The sequence below is a fragment of the Pipra filicauda genome, unplaced genomic scaffold (genome assembly GCF_003945595.2).
Source record: "Pipra filicauda isolate LSUMZ 115617 unplaced genomic scaffold, ASM394559v2 scaffold101_size5749837_pilon, whole genome shotgun sequence".
Classification (NCBI taxonomy): domain Eukaryota; kingdom Metazoa; phylum Chordata; class Aves; order Passeriformes; family Pipridae; genus Pipra; species Pipra filicauda.
The window spans coordinates 5141441-5162566 of record NW_024103452.1 but is presented as its reverse complement, the minus strand read 5'-3'; the positions used below and the strand labels follow the sequence as shown (position 1 = coordinate 5162566).

At 38.8% G+C, this 21126-nt stretch overlaps 1 protein-coding gene across 3 annotated transcripts in view; it reads left to right on the top strand.

Moving 5' to 3' along the window:
- SEMA3D (semaphorin 3D) overlaps positions 1-21126 on the top strand; it is a 138491-nt gene that overhangs the window by 96071 nt on the left and 21294 nt on the right. For all 3 annotated transcript variants that reach the window (XM_027733996.2, XM_027733998.2, XM_027733997.2), the window contains exons 9-12: positions 5258-5372; positions 5824-5893; positions 7238-7382; positions 18488-18710. In XM_027733996.2, coding sequence (XP_027589797.1) covers positions 5258-5372; positions 5824-5893; positions 7238-7382; positions 18488-18710 — 553 coding nt within the window. The remainder of the gene's footprint in view (positions 1-5257; positions 5373-5823; positions 5894-7237; positions 7383-18487; positions 18711-21126) is intronic.

Sequence of the window (21126 nt, the reverse complement as noted above, 5' to 3'; positions counted from 1 at the left end):
AAGTTTGTGCGATGTATCCATAGCAGTGCAGTCAAAGATCTAAAGTCTCATGTGCCTTCTTTCACTTGTTTATATTCCAAGTGTACTTTTATTCTCTCTCAAGTCACACGTCATGTATTGCTTGATGTTTTTGGATGTAACCCGTAGCCTGCTGAAATCCTGGGAGGAGTCTTTCATCTGACATCAGTATGGTTTGGACAAGAAATTCTGAACCTTAATTCCTGAAGGAGTGAATTTAACTTTCCCATGTTAGGTCAGCACTAACAGAGTCGGGTGGGGCTAGAATATATAAGTAAAATTAAATAATTATAAAATAACAATGAATTTGAAGACAGAAATTGAAAGAATACTGTTGGCTGTTTCTCCATTTGTAAAGTCAGCTGGAAGGCTTTTTTTTTCCCCTCCGTAATGTAAGGCTTTGCTGCAGGGGATGCCATTTGTTTCTGGTAGCTTTGTAATGCAGTTAGGCTTCAGTAAGAGAAAGGCTCCAGGGCCTTTTGCAGTTTCAGCACTTTCCCCCTCTGTTCTCCAGCATTTCCTTTTATTCAGGCCAGGAATTCTCTTTGGATGGTCCTTCTGCACATCTTGCCACTGGCTGTAATTAATAACCTGCTTCTAGAAATTCCACTCATTGTCTTTTTTCTTTTTTCTCCCCCCCCCCTCTTTTTTTTTCCTTTTAGAAGCTGTTCAGGATAATTACTGTCTTTAAAGTTTTATGAATCACAGTGTTTGACATCTTTGATGTAGACTGATTTTTCAGATAACTGCACTTTTTGTTCTAATGTTCAATTTGTCACTGTTACTTACAAACAAGTAAGAGATTTAAAACCCCAAAGATGCAGATGTTCTTTAGCTTCATTGCCATCTGTTTTCCAGCCTACTGGATTCCAAGACTAACACTTGTGCATTTTAATGAAGCTTATGTTTATATAATATATATAAGATACAATAGAAAAGAAAATAGATACAACAGAAAGTCTTTAATAAGTTGATTTTTAAATCACTTGATCCAAGAGCAATATTTTTTCTGACGGCTTTTATTTTCATGATAAAGTTATCTTTAACTAGAGAGTTTGAAAAATGTGTTGTTTTGCTCTGTTGTACATAAATTGAAGATCAGAAAACTAAGATTTCAATGGAAGTCTCCCAAGAGAGGTGTATGATACGGCCTTAATTTACTTCACAAGTTTTACACTGTGACATTTACACAGCATTTTTCCTGGTTGTCAGAAAGCCTTACACTTACCCTGCTCATTGAAGTTGTACATCAGATAGTTGAATTCTTAGTGTAGTTTGGTAGAAACTTGATTTCTCACTCCAACAAATTGTTTCTTACAACCATCTCATTGACAAGGGATGAAATTTTAGAATTTCTGTAAAATAAGAGTCTGTCTGATCGTTAAAGTCATATTGGATTGCTTTCTCATTTATCTAGATAATTTCTGTGTTTAAATCTTTGTGATATATGGGGTAATATTTCCTCAACAGGTGACAGATTGAACAGCCTCCCCTTCTAGTTGGCAATTATCTAAATTTCTAACTCAGGCAAACACAAGCAACCAAGATTTTACAGGTACTACTTTCTTTTAAAAAGAAAGTATTTCAGGCAGAAGTATTGGTATTTGTTGCAGCTTGTGAGAGTACAAAGCAGTAAGTGCTAATTAAAGCTTTATTTATATTCAAAATGAAATATGCAGTCTTAAGTGCCTTCATCTGTCCAGTAACAAAGTTTATAGTAAACACTGCTAATCCAGTGTGCTTAGAAGTGATATTTTGGGAGATAAGATTTCAGATACTTGAGGCTGCTTGGCTGTTACAAGGAGATTAGCCATATTTTTGGAATGAAAGGCTTACTCATGGTGCCTTCTGCTTCTCTCAGCACTTAAATTTATCTTGTCTTCTTGTCTCATCTCCCTGAAATATTTTGAGTTCTTTGTCTTTAGACCCTATCTCTTGTCAAAAATCGTTTCAGTACATCCAGTTTATCACTTAAACAGACTTGAGGCAAATCCTTACTTGGTGTAAATCAGTTCAGCAGTCTTCTTAGGAGTTTAAGACTCTTTGTTGAACCCTTGTTTCTGTTCACCTATACACTGACTGGGCTTTGCTTTGGTGATTTTTGCTCTTCCATCCATTTTTTTCTAATCCACTGACTACCTATCCTGTACATCTTATTTTATTAATGTTCTGCTCTACAGACAGCTCACAGCATTTGAGTACATCAGTGATTCATTGCAGACTGATATTGAATAATCTTTTTGACAGAAGAGACTGTCTTCTTTCTGTAGCAACCCAGTCTCAAAAATGTTTTGGGCCAGTATGTCCTTTGTGCAGCCTCTCAGAGGCCAATAATCATGAACTATGATGGTCCAAGGAATCTACAGCAAAGTGAGCAGATATGATGCAAAGTGAATGAGTTCATGCCAACATAGTCTGAAGGAAAGGAGAAAAACCTCATGTTCTCCAGCACCTGAAGCCTGAAGATGGGTCAAAAACTGACCTAATACACACCAAAAATAGTATAAGGAAAAAGCCAGATATTTCCAGAGCTTTGTAGGACCAATACTACTTGAAGTCCAGAAGCAAAGATATGCCTATACTATTTGTAGTTTCTGAACCTGCTTGATTTGAGCTGAACTAATTCTATACGTAGATATAGAATCATGTCCTTTGTCAGTTCCCGCGCTTTCTCTGTCAGTGAATCCTGTGCACATAGTATGAAAGGAAAGACACTATTAATCAGAAATGACATAAAGAATTGAAAGTACTGTATGGCTGCTAATCAAAAAAAATCCCCAAAAGCCCCAAAAACCACAAACAAAAACATCCTCCTAGTAAAATGTCCACTTCATTTCATTCAGCCATGGTGGCAGGAAGAAGCACGTTGAAGGATATGTCAGCATATTATATGTACAACTGTCTGAATCAGTGAAAGGTCTTTTCACTTTCTCAATTTCTACACCATAAATTTGTCACTCTCAGGCTTCAGAAGGACTTGGTAGCTCTTGGAACGCTGACTGGTCATTGAATCCCCCTTCGTCCGTTACAAACTCTTCAGTGTTATTTTGGCAGATTTGGATATGTAAGACACACCTAGAGAATGTCAGCTCTGATGCCTCTTAAATTCAAGTAACACAGTTAACGTCGTGTCCTGGCTTGAGAGCATGTAAATACAGATAAATCTTAAATCCAGTGGAATCTTATACTTTAAAGCACATAGCACTTGCTAAGATTGCTTCCTTTGAGCACAGTATTTGGTTCACACAGCTCTTTAGGTACTTGGTGGAACTACTGATTCATTTAAAATAAGCATTTGCGGAAATGTTGTGTTGGATCACAACTTAGGAGTGTAAAACACAAGTATATATCTCTCCATCTCAGGCAGAAGCTGAATGCCTGCAGTGACTGGAGCTGGAGCTAGACAAGAGTCCTTCTTCCATTCCACCTCCATTACTTTCTCCATGGATTCTGATCCTAGCCAGGCAGTTAGCTCCACTGATGCTTCGCTGCATCCATCAGAAATCAAAGTGGAAGCCCTGCAATGTGAGAGTTGCTTAGCTAATCCGAATTGCCAGAGGAAAGAAAAGCTTAACTCTTCTTGCTTTTTAAGGTTCTTTTTCGTGTCTTTGTAGTTGGTTGGTTTGAACTGCACCACAAAATTTGTTTGCCGTGGCTTTGAACAGAACACACACATGCAGAGTTTCTTTTTGCTATTGGCTTCGGGCTGCTAATTCTGACACCTTTGTAATAAATCTGTTGGGTAGATGCAAAGCTTTAGACTTGGCAGGACCTCAGGAAATCAAGAGAGGAGGCAGCAATTCTTGTAAGAGCAGGGCTTCCAAAGGCGATATATGAAGTGGAATCATTTCCAACTGAGTTAATCTATTTAAAAGTAGCAGGTACATGAAAAGAGAAAGTGGTTAGAGTGCATTACCGGAGAAGTGTTACTCCTTGTGAAGTGGTTTCAGCACTTAAATCCATCTTTCTGAATGCCTGTAATGTGTATGACACAGCCCTGAAGGGCCAGATAAGATCTTCAGAAATGACATGTCATTTCCACCACCCAGTATTTCTTACTGGCTGGTTCTATACCTTCAGGGTTGCAAAGTCAATTAACAAAAAACTGATTTCTCCTAATGAATCTGAAGTGGTTGAATATTTATTGTCAAATTTTTGGTCCTGTAATTTACAGCTCAGATCCCCTAAGCCTGAAAGTTTTTAAATGAAAGCAGTAGGTAATTCAGAGGTAATTCAGAACCTGCAGCTGGGAGACTACTCTTGGTGATAACATTTCTCTTAAGTGTTTGAGTCCCTGTTCCTGCTGGTATATCATTGTCCTTACCACTTTCAGAATGAAAAATGTTGGGGCCTAAATAGCTTTGTGCAACCTAAATAGTTCTACTGTTTGAGACCAATGGAGGACAGATAAATGTAATTAATTAGATTTCTCATGTACACAGTGGAAGGAATACATGAGCAAACTCCTAGTTCCAGATTCTTAAAATTTAAATCTTCTAAAATCCACTACCCATACCCCCTACTGACCCAACTCAGTAGAAGGAAACCTACCCTTCAGAAGGGTAATTCAAATTTCAGGTGACCCTTTATAGCTTTTTCTTTCTCCAGTGACTAAAGGAAATTTGGAGAAATATGCTTATGTTTTGGAAACCCACAGTAAAATAAAAGGAAAAAAAATACAAATCTTTTGTGAAGGATAAACTGATATTTCCATAACAATGATTATTAAAATAATATGACTGTTTTTTCCTGGAATACATTTCTCTCTCTACTATGTTCACAAAGCAAACAGGGTAGTACTTACATTGTAAGCTGCTGATGATTATAGTTTTTCTTTTTTGAGAAATCTATCTAAAACTTTCAGTACTATTATTTGATTTGTAAAGAATTCTCAAAGAGCAACTGATTGCAAAAATTAGCATCACAGGGAGCAAGAAATCACATGATATAGACCTATGTTTTCACAGCATTCCAGTCCTAGAGCTGATGAGAGAACTTTGCAATCAGATTTCAGTGTAATTAGGAGATTTGAATTGGCCACTCTCTGGGCTGAGAAGTAACTATGGGAGCTACTTATAAAAAGCTCCCTGTTTCAGGGAAAAAAAATAATGAAAAAAAGACCTTGATGTTGTGGTAAGATCAAACTGTGGAATCAGACAGAAAAAGTGCAGTCTGTGCTGCCATATGTTAAAGCTCTTATCTGTTTAATGTTAAGGTATTTTCATTTTCTTTTTGTTAGAATGATATGGGAGGCCAAAGGAGCCTAATAAACAAGTGGACAACTTTTCTGAAAGCCAGGCTTGTGTGTTCCATACCTGGTCCTGAAGGAGCAGACACACATTTTGATGAGCTGCGTAAGTTGATTTATCTTTAATGGTCTATTTTGACATTAATATTGCCTGGGTTTTTTTCTGTTTGTTTTTGTGTTTTTGTTTTTTCTTTCCCCCCCCGATTTGTAGAAGCACTGTGTCTCGTTCTGACTTTACTCCTCTTCCAAACAGTAGTAGTAGTATCTCTGACTTTTATCAGAAGTCCCAGAATTGATCTGATCAGAATTACAGGGTTTTTCCCTTCCCCTCCAGAAGCTGGAAAGTGAAAAACTGATTCTGTATAAAAACCAGACTACCTGCAAATGGACACATTTCAGAATAGTAGCACAAATCCATGTGGCATAAGTTAAAATTCATACTAAAATAAAGCTTTGTTATATTTTTACAGATCTCCAAATTATAAATGGTAAATATAGAAATAGTCAGTGAATGTTTAACTAAAAAAAAACCCTAAAACATATTTTTCCCATTGCAGAAGATATATTCTTACTTTCAACAAGAGATGAGAGAAACCCGCTTGTATATGGAGTCTTCACTACAACAAGGTATGTGTCAGGATCATGTGTGGCTCTGGGAACAAATGTTAAAGATCTTGCTCAGGTCTTTTATACTCTCTATATACTCAGGTCTTCTATATTAGGTCCTGATTCCTGAGAGCAGTTAGAGATTGCTAGAATAAGGCTTCCAATATCAGGGCTGTAGTCACTGAGGACAATATTTTTCAGAAATGGAATTAATAAATTATGTCCCTAAACCCTTATGTGCCTGACTTTTGAAAATGATTATAGAAAACAATAAAAATGTAACAATCAGAAACAAGCTAGTTCATTTCAACCTCATCAAGTTGAATTTATAAATTTCTATCGTATTTATTGAGTAACCAGTATTTGCTACTTAAGACAAATCTTTGTCATGAAGCAATATTTCTGTAAGCAGCATCTTGACATCTGCTGTTTTTTAGTATCAAAACTACTCTCTAAGCTGACAGTTCAGTGATTTTATAGACTTGAGTTTATGAAAGAATAACCCAACTTTATCTCAAAGGGATACACTAAGTAATTAATGACCTCTCAGCTGCAATGGTGAGATGCTTTCTATAGAATTGTGGGAAAGAAAATAACTCTTTTATCTCCAGAACCTTTCAATTAAGTGTAAATAATAAAGACTAGCCAAATGCTGACCAGTGTTAGTACAATGAAGAATAACCAAGGCACTCTTTAATTCAGAAGCAGTCACCATAATACCTGTGCAGATATATAACCACAAAAAATATTTAAAATTGAAGTAAACGTTGCACAATAAATGAAATAGCTTATGAAGTAACTAAAGTACATGTCACTAAACAACCTGACATGATATTCTTTGGAAAACTGAAATGTTTGGAAGTTTTTTTAGAAAAATACATTAAAAAAGGAAAAATATGTAGAAAAATAAATAAATGGGGATTTTTTTGTTGTTTGAGGGGTTTTTTTGTCTTTTCAATGCAACTTGTAATTCTCAGGGACTTTACCTATAATATCACTAATATACAGACTTCCAGATGTGAACACAATGTAAAGGAATGTCCTTAATTTGCACAAAATTCTAATCAAAATAGCTAGTAAATGATAGCTTGAAACTATCAGCCATTAGAAAAAATGACAGTCTATCAAGTGGTCCCAAAGGCTAATCCAGATTTCAACCAAGCAAAGCTTTAAACTGTAACAACAGTGACATTAAATATCTGTAGTTATCAGACCTGTACACATTGTTATTTAGCACCACTTATATCGACTGTCAGGTGTTGGATTGATCTAAACTCCTTTAGACTCTGTGAAATTAGTTAGTCCACTGGCTTAGACTCCGAAGAGGTGTTTGCAGTGTGCATACCAACCCACCTTCTCTTTCAGCTCTGTGTTCAAGGGCTCTGCAGTGTGTGTGTACAGCATGGCAGACATCAGAGCTGTGTTCAATGGCCCTTACGCTCACAAGGAGAGTGCGGATCATCGGTGGGTACAGTACGAAGGTCGCATCCCATATCCCAGACCTGGTACAGTAAGTGTCTCCTTAATTACATACTTCTATTTTTACTCAAAGACAATCATGCTTCACACCCCTCCCAGGATTGGTAATTTACATTTTCCACTCAGGATGTTTCAAATTATCCTCTCAACTCTTTGCCCTCTGTTGACAGCCCTTCTACCTACCCTGTAGGTATATAAATATACATTTTTCCATGTCTCCGAGATAACATTGTGTCCAGACTGTCTATTTCCTGATTGTCTCTCATATTGTGGCCTCCCACTGTACAGCTATATTTCTATCTGTTGCGATCACCTCTAAGGCATTAACACTGCATAAAAAGCCAAAACCACTACTTTATGGAGTATTAAGTTATGATGAGGTATTTTATTTGAAGTCTTGTATTTCTGTTATCTTCATGTCTGTTAAAATCGTTGAGACACTGCCATAGATTCTGTTTTGTGTGGTTTTGCACATTTTGTGTTTTGAAGTAAAATAAGGAGGTAATTGCTGGAGATTTTCTGTGATAAAAGATAAGTAACAGGAAGAAAAAGAGAAGTCTGGTATGTGGAAACACTTTTAAATCCCAGTCTCTTAGACTTCGGCTGTAATAGTCAGGCCAAAACAAGGAGGAAAACTTTGCAACAGTTAATAAAGTTTTCTTTTCCCACTTCTGTCATGGTATCAAGTTCAGAAAAGCACAGGCCGACATTACAGGTGAGGAAGAAATGGTGTTTTCAAAAAATACATCACCTTTAAAAACATAAAAACTTTGATCAATTCTTTGTATGTAGAATGTAAAAGAGCAGTGATTTTATCTGGAATAGCTTGACATTTTCTTGGTCAGGTATTCAGTGAACTAGTATTAGGCAACTGCTTAAATCCAGCCCAGCAGTGAGCTGTCAAGGCTGGACCTTTCCTAGAAGGTGTTTGGCTGTTCCTGCGCTATTTCTCTCACATGAGCATGTAACCTTTGTTTCAAGCCACATTATCTAGTCAATTTAGTTCGTCTTTTCACACATTTTCTTGTGTCCCTGTGTTTTCTTCTTCATCCTTCCAGTGGACTCAATTGCGCGGTCCAAGCTCATGCTGTTTGTTGCACACGGTGGTCCAAGGGCTTGAAAATCAGGCCTTGAGCACTAATTCCTTTCTGCTGCACATGAGCCTCAGAGGCAGCTCTCTCTCTAAAGACCAAAGCAGCTCAGAGACTGATTTGGCCTGCCCAGGATCTGCGCTGATGGAGCAAATCCCACCGAATTTAGACAATTTAGGCTTTGCAGGCTTGTTCATCTCTCTGCCATACAAAATAGACAGTGCCCCCAGGAAAGAAGATTGCATTCAATTTTTTTTTTTCTTAAGTGCATGCAATGCTATAACTGGTTAAGAAGTTCAGATGAATTTAGTTTTAAGTACAAAAATGGTGCCAGGGAGAACAATAGCTGGTCCCATGGCATCTAAGGAGATTAAAATAACTCTCTTGAAAAATTCAGACTGCCCCATAAGGACGAACACTCTGCACAGATAGACGTGTCATAAGCTCATTGCATTTTTGAGTGTATTAGCCATCACATGGTTGAGCTGGGATTCACAAGGAAACATGTCATGCTGAAGCATGTCAGTGCTGATCTTTATCATTTGATTTGAATATCCATGGTGCAAGTATTTTAAAAGTTGGAAAGTTTAAAGATAAACAGATATTTTCCATAAGCCTGCCCTTAACTCTCCCAACTACTTCCTTTAAGCACCTGATAACAGCTGTCAGAAAATAGTATCATAAAAGTCCTTTGAACCTCCACAGTCAATGGATTTCTGTAGGAGTTATTCTGACCAAGGACTGAGAAGGGAAGTGGATTTACTGAAGAAAGCTCTCAGAAGTAATCTTTACTATATAAATAAGGTAAATGTATTGCTGCATAGCTTTTTATTTGTTGTCTTAGTGAGCTGGACTGCAAAATACTTCAGGTTCAGCAGCTTAATATAGATTATCACAATAAGTAGAGTCATACCACACTCTTCTCTTGTAATGGGTTATGCCAGACTTGGATAGGAACAGATTTAGACTGGAATCTGAAAAGGCAGTACGGTGCTCAAAGGCAAGGAAAAGAAGCAGCATGAACCTTACAGAACACTGCATCGTGAGTGCTGAAATGCTCTTCCTTAAAGATTAATTTCATCATTTCTTGCCAGTTATGAGGTGGTTCAGGAATGTTCAGAACAAAGCCAAAGAGGGATAATCTATCCTTTCTTAAGTTACTAGAACATTTTTAAATGTAAGCTCCTCCCAAGTGCTGCCTACAGCTGGCGTAGCCAGCACTGCTCTGATTCTATATTTCCTATATTTTAAGTTACGGGCAAAGTCTAAAAATGGCTATACTAGGAAATGTGTTTCTTTTGATGCTTGGCTTTGAGAGAGGCATTGACTTCCTTTCCACATTTATACAGAAGCAGGAGACTGCTTACCCTAATTTAACTTTCTGCTCAGCTGCCTTTATCTCCTAAGTAAATAAAGCTGCTCACTATAGAGGCTGTGACCACTTTGATATTGAAATTTTGACAAAATGCTTCCTGTGGTAATTTGTGTCTGAGATAAACTCTGAACATGACTGTGATATCATGCCTTCGCAATGCCGAGCAGCAGCAGCAGCCCCTGCCTGCCCGTGGTCCTGGAGCTGCAGCAGGGTCTGCCTGCCCTCTGCCGTCATTGGAAGATCCCTGGACAGGGTGAAAGGGCACCTCTGGCACACTCCACACCATTGACACTGCAAAACATACAGCTCTTTAGCTTCTCTAAGCTGTATTAAAGTGCAAGTGGAAATAATGGGAATTAAACAGAGGCGAGACTTCAAATATATTTCCATTTGGAAATAAAAAGAGACAGAAAAAAAACATGAATCAGGCAGCCCTGACACAAAGGGCGAGTTGAAAAGCAGGGGAGCTTTTGCTCTATCTGCTTTAGCTGTTTAAAAATTGGACTTGAATGTCTGCAGCTGTCCCCAGATAACAAAACCAGTTTTCTTCCAGTCTCTTAGGGTTTCACTCAGGAAAATATCCATTAATAAAGAAACCATGGATGACTTTCTTTAAAGTGTGTTCTGCATTCTGAAGCAGACTTTTCATAATGTAGTCCTGGTAATCACAGAAGGCATTCGAACAAGATTTTCAGTGAATTAGCAGGAAAAAATTTTTCTAATTTATTTAGCTCTATGACAGCAACTCATAGTACCCATTTGGAAATTCTGATGGCATACACAGGAGTGATCCTCATTTCATTGATGGTGAGTAAGTGTCATTAAGGTCAGATTTTTAGAGGAATATCAGTGTTTAAAGATCCAGATTAACACTTAATCTGATCTACTGCAGAACATAGAACTGTTAACTGCTATTCAAGGCAACACCAAATATTTTTGATGGTTCTAGATATTTTACTAACTGATTTGCCAAAAGATCAAAACTAAGCTCTGAATAAGCAGAGTGTTGCAGTCTGTCACTTAGCTACAAGAAGAAACAGACCTGCACTTTGCTCTTGTACATTGAATAATTTAATGTCTCACCTCTTTCCATTCCAGATCTGAATATGGACCCAAGCTCTTGAATTCCTTGTGTTTTCGTTTTTTAAAACAAATTCTCTTACAAGTCCTCAGATTCTCCTCTAATCATAGAATGAATGCACTAAGTAGGAAGTGACCCATCAGGATAATTGAGTCCAACTCCTGGCCCTGCAGAGGATACTGCAGAATCACACCATGTGCCTGAGAGTATTGTCCAAATGATTCTTGAACTCTGACAAACTTGGTGCTGTGACCACTTCCCTGGGGAGCCTGTTCCAGTGCCCAACAACCCTCTGTGTGAAGACCTTTTCCCAATATCTAACCTAAATGTCCCCTGACTCAGCTTCATCTTTTTTCTTATTTTTTTGTCTCTATTGCTTTTTCTCCCTCTCTTCAATGAAACTCCACCCTTTATTTCTTCTGCTAATCCAGTGCACAGGCTGAACAAGATGTGGTGTCCATCCTGCTGGGAGTTGGCTGTGCCACAGAGAAATACTGTCTGCCAAAAAGCCTCCCCTTGTCCTCCCATCTGGTTAGTTTTGCTGCTTTAATAAGCTTGTTCATAAAACGTTGAGGGTTGCACAGGTTTCCCTTGTTATTTTTAGACTTATCTTCCTGCTTCACGTATCTTTTATGGGACAGACTGCATTCTTTGCTTCTCCAGTTCCTCTCTCCTTTGATCTCCTCCCTGTAAATGGGGCTGCTTAATCAAGCAAAATGTTTCACTTTGTGGGTTTATTTTCCTCAGAAAGCCTCCTACACCTTCTGTTACTTACCAACCAGTTTTCCCCAACATGAATCACCTTCCAGTTCATAGCAGCCTTTGGAAATGCTGCAAACCCTGTCATCTTTCCTGACGGCAGAGGTCAGCAGAGAATTGCAAAGTGCCACCTGCAAAGTAAAGTTCACTCACCTAGCTGGTCTCAGCTCAGTTAGCCTCAGATTAATGCTCTCTTAATTTTCTCAGTGTTTTCTATGAACAGCACAGGTGTGTTAAATGGAAAAGCAATACAAAGTGCTCAGGACAAACATAAGAACAGAGTAGAATAAATCTTGCACAACCAGTGGCTTACAAAACCTTAAAAAAATAGGGACTTAAATTTTTGTTTGTGATTTTTGTTGTGGGGGTACAGTGATTTTGATTCCATTTCAAATTTACACTGTTTGTTTGTCTCCTACAAACCTGATTTGTTCTCTCTCCCCTGCCCTCTTCCAGGCTCACTCTGAGTAGCTGCAAGGTTAGTATGACACTCCCTACTGAGTGTCCAGTCCTTCTGGCACAACTCATCCACCCTGTGGGGAAGCACTAAGGCTTTTTTCAGGCATGTGCAAATGCAAAATGTATTGTGCAGCTATGATTAGACTACAGAAGAGAAGCCACATGGTACTTAGACCACTGAGGAACCCAAGTTTTACCTCCAGAAGGGCTTATGGTTGAACCTTCAAAGGTACATAAGTGCCTATGCCCTGAGAGTCATCTCTAAACTGTCATCTAATCTACACAACATCATAAATCTATAAATACCCTGGTTTTAAAGTACTTCTGGGCATCTTGGAAGCTCTAACCAGTCTTCAGTGTTGAATCTTAACCCCTCAGGATGCAGCCTTGTCATTTCTTTGTAAACTCTACAAGTTAAGTTCAATGTGTTGGGTGTGTTGGAGGTCCCCATTTAACACAGAAGTGACTGGTTGAAGGTAGTTCCTCTACCTCTACTGGTTGAAGGTAGTTCTTTTTGTTAGATGGATCAGTGATAAGGGAACTGGAAGACTTTACGCTTTCTATTTTTGGCTAGCTGAGAGGCAATTAACCTGTGAAAAGAAAAACACCTTTAAGAGAAAGGAGGGAGAAGTTCCCAGGACGAGGAACATTTCTCCTAGGAGGGAAGCCCAGACTAAGACAATTCCCAGATAAGGGAGATGTTTAAGAAATATTTCATTCTTTAATGTTTCACACTGGATACTTCAAATGCTCACAAGAGTGACTTGCTAGCACAGTTCTTAGTTCTTGTGAAATGCATAAAAATCCTCAGCCTGGACGTTATAAAATGCACCAAGCAGATGCCTACTGCACTCAATATTATGAAGTCTCTGTTGAGTGTCTAGCCTGTGGGTACTTGAGTCTCAGTGTTAAGTGGGTCCAAGGATCCATGTGACAAAACACTTTTTAACTGGCATTTTCAGCACACTTGGAATAGAAACCCTTTCAAAGCTCCTGGGGAACAACATTCTCTTTTAAAATTGTCAGTAGACATCAGCACTGCTGAACTACAGATCCATCATTAATGAAAAGGATATGTTTTTACATTCCCAGATAATTGTCACAATTTTAATAGGTGTTAGATCCAGCAGAGCTTACTGAGTTCACTGAATGGTGTGAAGCACTATGCAGTTTGGCACATTGGAGGTTTATTTAGGAGCCCAACTTCTGGCACCAGCTTTTGAAAATCTTGGCCACAGTTCCCACATAATGTTAACACGGTCGCACCGTGTGTCTCAGTACTGTGTGAGATCTACACATCCAGCACTCTGCTAAGCTGCAAACTTAATAAGACAAGTGAAAAAAGGAGAAAAGCTTACATCTGTGTGGTGTTGTTAATTTACTGTGCATTTGCTTTTATTTGAGAAAGATTAGCCTTAACTTACCACCTCATGACTACTTTTGGATACAAATAACAGGTGAGAGAATAAAAGGCATCTCTGTAGATCACCTGGGATCAGGACTTAATCCAGAGTGATTATTGTCAAATTGAGCTCACACAGAAGGCATTTCAAAAACTTCAAGAAACTAATGTATTGATTCCTTAAAAGTTTTGTACCACAGAGTTTAGAGAGCAGTTGAATAGAGATGCCCTTAGCACTACCAGCTCTGTTTTTGTTGGGGTTTTTCTTCTGTTGTTGTTTTGTTCTGTTTATTTTTCGTTTCTTAACATGTATATTTGTACCAAGTTATCATTCATGGCAGGAAAGGCCTAAGCAACCTCAAGAATAAATTATATAGTGAACGAATTTCCAGCAAAATTCTTATCTAACAGTACTAATTTGACTAATTTAATATGATAAACTTTACTTGATGTCAGCTATCTAGAAGAAAAGCATCACACATGAGCTGGTTGTTTAGAATTCTTTATCAGAAAGAAAAAGATAGACACTCCCTCTGTGCAGTTCACACACAGCCAAGATAAGAATCTAAGTCAGGAGAGATGAATCCCACCCTATTGCAAAAGCAGAAAATGCTGAGAGAGCACAGCGATGGTGTTATAAGAACTTTTATGGAGCCAGATTCTCTTGTAGTCCACATGAAACAACTCTGCCAACCTACTCCTGTGACATTTGATATAAAAGTCAATCTCTTATTATCTCCAGTGGGAGATGTCACGTATCTGAGACAGCATCTGGTGCTGATGATGTGAATAAGTGTCCTCTGTGACCTGGGCAGAGAACACTGGTATCATTATCATGAGACCTGCAACAGGATGTGAACTCACATTTTCAGAGATGAAAGGTTGCTTCACTCACCCACTTGTCCACGCAGCTTTTATCATCCTACATCCCATTGATAGCCAGGAAAGGAAGCATAAGCTTACAGGAATTGTTCTGCAGTGATGGGTGGACACAGCATTAAACAACGGCCTGAGGACTTTGCCAAAGGATGGCCAAAATGAATTTCTCATTCCCCTGTTCCATCCATCGTGCCACAGTGAGTGATGCCTCTGGAAAGAACTCCCTCAGCCAAGCACAACAGGGTCACACCTGCCCAGCTGCTCTTCGTGGTCGTGCTGCCTTAGGATAGGATCCAAAACCCACTGAAATAATTGGAAAAGGCCCTGTTGACTTAAGCAGATCTCTTAATCAGACCCTTAGTCCTTGTTTCTACTAAATTAACTGTGCAAACTGGCAAAAGATTTCCCTGTATCATGCATGGTAGGGTTTGGGCCTTTGGGATTACTGTAGCAGCTCTCTAGTTCCATATTGTTAGACATTTTATCCTAGTGGTTTTTAATGAGTGATGTCATTGCTTTCATCTTCCTCTGTTGATATGTTTTTGGCAAAAATCTAGGATATCTTTTAGACCCAAGGGGCTATTTCCATTTTTCACACAGAAATGGACTTCTGGGATTGAGCTGTGGATAAGGTGAGCAATTAGCAGATTTCCAGAAGATGCTCATGGTAACTCAGTGTAGTAAGTGAGAGCATGAACTATGGAAAGTGGACATACAAGGGAAAATCAACCTCAAGTACATAGTGGGGGGGAAGAGTGTTGTTTCATGGTTGAGGAATAGAAGAAGTGAATTTGTTTGATCCAAACACAAAGTTGTAATGCAAGTTTATTTCTATTTATTCCAACAAATTTTTGTGCAACAACTGTAAAGGTGAACATCCTTTTGAAGTCACTAGGGTTTTTGAGGTCTAATTGTAGTATAAGTGACAAAGACTCGGATCTCAGTTGTTCTTAAGGTAAGATGAAAATGTTCATTCCTGAGTTACTGCTTGTACAGAAACTGTACACATGATTTGGTTTCTGGGTAGTTATTGTGCTGTCTGAAACATTTATTCCTTATTATGGTTTGTTTTATTTTTTTTATCTCGAAGTCTATTTTTTGTCCCAAAGTCGTATTTCTTTGTGAAATTATTCAATGGATATTGTTATCTTCAAAACCAAGCTGACTACAGCCCACCTCAAGGATGTAACCTTGCAAAGACTTTAATTCATGAAAGCACAGCAGAAAACAGAATGTGGGAGATCATACCTAGCAAGCCAGAGGGTGAAGTTCTTACAGGGCTGCTGAGAGAAACTCCCTAGGGATAGCTCACTGCAATATGTGGTTCCAACGGAACTGGGTTTTTTCAGTAGGACTTTTCTTCTTTCTTGCTTGTATTCAACTGTCTTTTGAGCGGTTATCACAGAACAATACAACCCTTTATTTTTCTCTTGTCTGTTCTTTCACAGCCATACATGAAATTGTATAATGAAACAAAACCACTGAATATGTGATGGAATTTATCTTAATTCAAACTGACACGGGTTTGCTGTTCGCGGGGAAATTGCCAAAATCTATTAGGTGATGCAGGAGCCTAAGACCTTTTTTCCGTAAACATTTCAGATTCTTTATGAAGATGGGGATGCACAGGCTTAACTCTTAGGAATTGAAACAACACTAAGCAAGTGGACACTTGCACAAAGTCTGTGAGGTCTCTAGATAGCTGTAAAATTCAGTCCAAACAAGGAATGCAAATAGGTTGTAGACTGTTAAATCACACAAGCTATAACTCAGTTAAATAAAAGCAGAGGTCAGGTTCAAGTGCAAACCCAATAGTCATGGTGCTGTTTAATGCTAGGATAGACTTTTCTCCAAATGGCACCCTCCCTGTGGCAGTGCTGTGGCAGTGTTTGGGGTCTAAGGTAGAGCAGGAACTGACCCCAACAGACATTTCAGGTGTGGCCATAGATGTGGACGTAGAACATCAGCTGATCTGTGCTTCACTGTCCTGTTTAGTTTCTGAATATAGAAACTAGTAGTCTCTGATATTTTTGAGAACATTTTTCTCAGTCAGAAATTTGTGTTTAGTTGCTACTACCTTTGCATTTAAGGTATTTATACAGGGACATGTACACATAGAACTGTGTATGATGAGAATCCTTCTGCATTGTATTAGCTGTATCTACTTCATGAGGAATTCATCCCCAGGAATGTGCACACCCTACCTGTGTTTGTGGGGCAGGGGCTACGTTTCCTTTATAGCCAGCACTATCACAGGGTGATCTCTGTGCATCCCTCAGCCCAGCGAGAGAGCAGCCCATGGAAACCCAAGGGAGACACAGATCCTGGCTAGTACTGAGCTCATGGGGACGGATTCTCTGCTAGAGGCTGATGTTGCACAGCTGTGAGAAGGGAGTTTACCAGCAATGGAAGGAAGGACAAGCTCAGGCTTTGGCACTGAGTGTGTTGTTCCTAATACAAATGTTTTGGATAATGCCAAACCTTTCACAGTGGAACAAATCCTAACCACAAGCCCTTAGCTGTCACCATAGATTCAACACATGTCAAACTGGAGAGGTGGGAGTGTGAACTGAAGTTGTCTCTGTCAAATTTGCCATGAAGGAGAACCATATAGCAACTTCACAACAAATCTTAACTTTCTCCTGACAGACTTTGAAGGCATTACTTGATCACATTTCTTTCTTCACAGACTGTGTTAGGGCTCCACCTGGCAGAAAACACAGGGATTGCTTACTTAAAAATAGTATTAAAGAAGAAGCAATCAGTTTATATGTAAAAGGATGTCACCAACACCCTTTGTGTCCAGTGTGTCTAGTTCATCTTATTCTTATTCAGGATTTCTAGTGCCCCATTAACACATTTAGATGCCTCCAGATTCAAAACAGAAGTTTTCTCAAACTTGGATTAGAGACTAAGTGTAAAACTAGGGACAGAAAAGAGATGCAAATTGCCATGGGAAGAAAAGCAGAGATAGGTGAGCACGAGAGATCTTGGTTCATCAACATGACTCATCTTCAAATATGTTCCTGCCCTCACCCCAAAAAGCAGAGAAGGGAAAAACTGGATGGAGATCAAAGAGGTAGGTTTATAGGATGTGTGATGTGTGGGATATGTGAGAACCAACTTACTTGTGTAAGTAGAAGAGACAGCTGAAGTGATTAATTTGTCAGTATGGGTCTAAGAGAGATGAGAGTAATTAGACACTGGGGAGATATCTGAAGGAGTAAGTGCTGTAGCAGGTTGTCTGGACCAAAAGAGGACAAAACGGTGCTGTTCAAACCTAGAGAAAAGGATGCTGCTTTTGAGAAATAAAGGCTATAGGGATCATCTGGTATCAGCAGAATCTGCCTTTTTGAGAAAAAAAGTGCAAGGTGGAGGAGGTGCAGTCACTGAAAAGTTATGGTTTCTTATTTCCTGCCATATAAAGATAGATATGGGTGTTTCAGTCTGGAAAAATGAACATAGTTGAAGAATTTACTAGGGGCCTTCTGCCACAAGGATCTGAGTGGATCTCCCAGGAGAAACCAAGTGTTAGTCCAACATCAGGACACACCAGAGAGAATCTTCCTCACTGACTCACTGCATCAGCAGGGCAGAAATTCATCCACGAAAAGAGGAGCAGAAATATTAAAAACAGAAAAACCTTGAGATGCTGCACTTCAAACACTTGAGCTCATCCCACAGCAGCCACAGGAGGGCACCCCAGTCTTGCTGTTGGAGGCCCCATATGCTGGTAGACCAGCATGTAGCAAATTTAACCGCGTGCATGACAGGTCTCCTTCCCTCCAGTCTCAGTCTCCTTGTCTTTGTAAAATACACAATGTGATATTTTGCCTGTGAGTGTGGCTGGGAATGAGAAGGTGGAATTCATTGTGGACACACTGAGCCCATCATGGGAATTTCTCTGGGTTTAAAGCAGTGCTTTAAAAAAATTAAATATTGGTGACCAAGTGCTATTTTGGGATGAGAAAAATCACTGAAAAATCTGATTTCCTAGTGGTTTCACAAATCTTCTCATGGAAAACTTGATTTCTATTTGCACTTCTTTCCTAAATTACTCTCATCTTCTTGTTCTCTCTCTTTCGTTCAGTGTCCAAGCAAAACCTACGATCCACTGATAAAGTCTACCAGAGACTTCCCTGACGAAGTCATTAGCTTTATTAAACGCCATCCACTGATGTACAAATCCGTTTACCCAGTGACGGGAGCGCCGGTGTTCACTCGGATCAACGTGGATTATCGCCTGACTCAGATTGTGGTGGATCACGTCATGGCAGAGGACGGGCAATATGATGTTATCTTCCTAGGAACAGGTATGAGAGAAGACTTCCACTGTCAATGTACACAAGCCACATCCTTTTAGAATACTTTTAGCCCAGCAGGTCCTGAATAAACCTATTGATTAACATCTCTTTCCTATGCACGCAGCTTTAGGAAACATTTAGGTGCACTTGTTTCTGTTTTAGGTCTTCATGAAAGTGCTGACTAGACTAATCAAGGGATTATTACATTTGGGATTTGAATGCCTGCCTCCTGGTACCTAGGTGATAAATCAGTTAAGGGTTAGAGTACCTAGACTTTCTTATCCTCCAATACCATTCAGTACCTGTCTTTACATTGGTACTCTGGCTCCAATTCCTGCTGGAAGCACATCAATAAACAATTAAAAGGAAAAAAAATAACCTTAATAGCTTCAAGGAGTACTTCCTATTATTAGTAGTGGTGTGGTGCTTCAGCATTATATCTCATGTGACACTGAACAGTTAAGAAAGATTTCAAACTGAGCCTAAGGCAACAATTCTACTCAAGCAATTTTAAAGATATAAATTAGGAACATGATAGCTCCAAACATGACAACCAGGATTGAGCAGAGAGAGGTTAAACTACTCTGTCAGGGAAAAAGACTGTTTTGCAGGTTTTCTATGGATAATTATGTATCTATATGCATTTTTAGACATATGCCTGAAGGAAAAAGTCTAGTTTTACCATAGTAATTAAATTTAGAATCACTGGATGAACCACCCAATAGGAAGATGTGCTAAGAAATACTAATATACCTATTCATAACATTTCTGAAGTAATAATCTACAATTTTACTCCACTGGAATTTTTTGTTCTTAATCCGTAATTTGACATTCTCTCACTCTCATTCTATATAGGTCTTATAAAGCAATTCTCACTGGTAGATCTGAGTGTTTTAGTAAAGAGGTCATTATCATTATCCCCATCTTACAGAAGGTGAAACTTAGGTATATGGAGGTGACAGGGTTTATTCAAGTGCAGTGGATGAGCTACTGCCATGAGCTGCAGGGAAATTAAGATTTCAGTTTGAATCCTGCCCCAGTGCTGTGGGGTTACATAGCATTTTATATGCCCTATGAGCAAATTTTGTGTCATATAGCACAGTTTGATGGGTATGGATATTCTGAAGTATTCTGGGGAAAGGAGTGAATTGTCCCAGAGCATTGTCTCTTTTAAAGTGTGGAATGTCTCAGCCTTCACAAGTTTCCCAGCTGCATTATCACACACACGAGTCCACAGATAGCCTCTCTCTTGGACCGTGTATGTCTTTCAGCAAAACATGTTTCACAACTCCTGTCTTCCAAAAAAAAGACAATGTGAGAGTCCCTCTATGATCCCCACAAGTCAGTACAGTGGAGTCAGAAAGGAGAAAAGCACAGTGCTGTTTTCTCCTCTTCTGACTGAGAAGACTGGGAATGAGCTTTAGCCATGATGATGTAAAATTCTTGTTGCTTTCTGAAAGCAATATTTAATGCAGTCAACAAAGAAAGAAAGGGAACCCATTCCTAAACTCTACCATGCCTAGGATTTGGGAGTTCTCACTACAACTTGCTTTCCTTCTGATAATAGTGAGAAAAAGTAATTTGAAATTTAGCTGTCTGAAAAAAGGAGTTCATTTGTAAAAATGTACAAAATCTTTTACTGGCTATAGAGGTTGCTTTCAGATGTTTGCTGTCCTCCATTATAAAGTTTTTCATAGGACTAAAATTATAATGAGGGACCAGCAGCTTGAATACTCCCAGGTTAACTGCTCCTGATCAGCACTAATAGTAACTCTGCAACTATAAATAGTTGGGTTCAGAGGTGTCAAGGCCAGCAAGTACCATGCAGTCACTAGATGGCACTCCATAATATGCAGATATTTATTTTTCTCCAGTGCCTTCCTTAAAAGTGAGTTTTCTTTTCCAGAAGTACATAGTTTTATTCTATTTTCTCCTTTAAACTTGTCATAAGGAAAAAAATGAACTTAAAGATGAAATTCCAAATATTACACAGAGAGACTGAATATGGATATAACACATAACCCAGGAAGTTTTGAGCAGCAGCGAATCAGTAGCTTATTATATGTTTGAATGTACACAACCAACTTGGACATATGCAGGCTTTGGCAATTATGTCAAACAAACACTGAAAAAAGCTCTAATATATAAGGCAAACTGAAACAATTTTGGCTTTGATTGGTAATATGATCTTCAGTAGTTTAAGAAAACAAGAATGCAAGTCTCATTCTTTCCATTAGAATGTATTATTTTTCATAATTTCAATACTATTCATAATGCTTAGGACCAAGCTGCACGGTGTTGTTTCCACATCCCAGCACCCCCAACCCACTTCCCCTGAGCATTTTTTGAGTTCTTTATAAGACCATTCAAGGTTCAGTTATGTCTAATGGTCTGACATGAAATGAGCAAATTATTTTTTCACCAA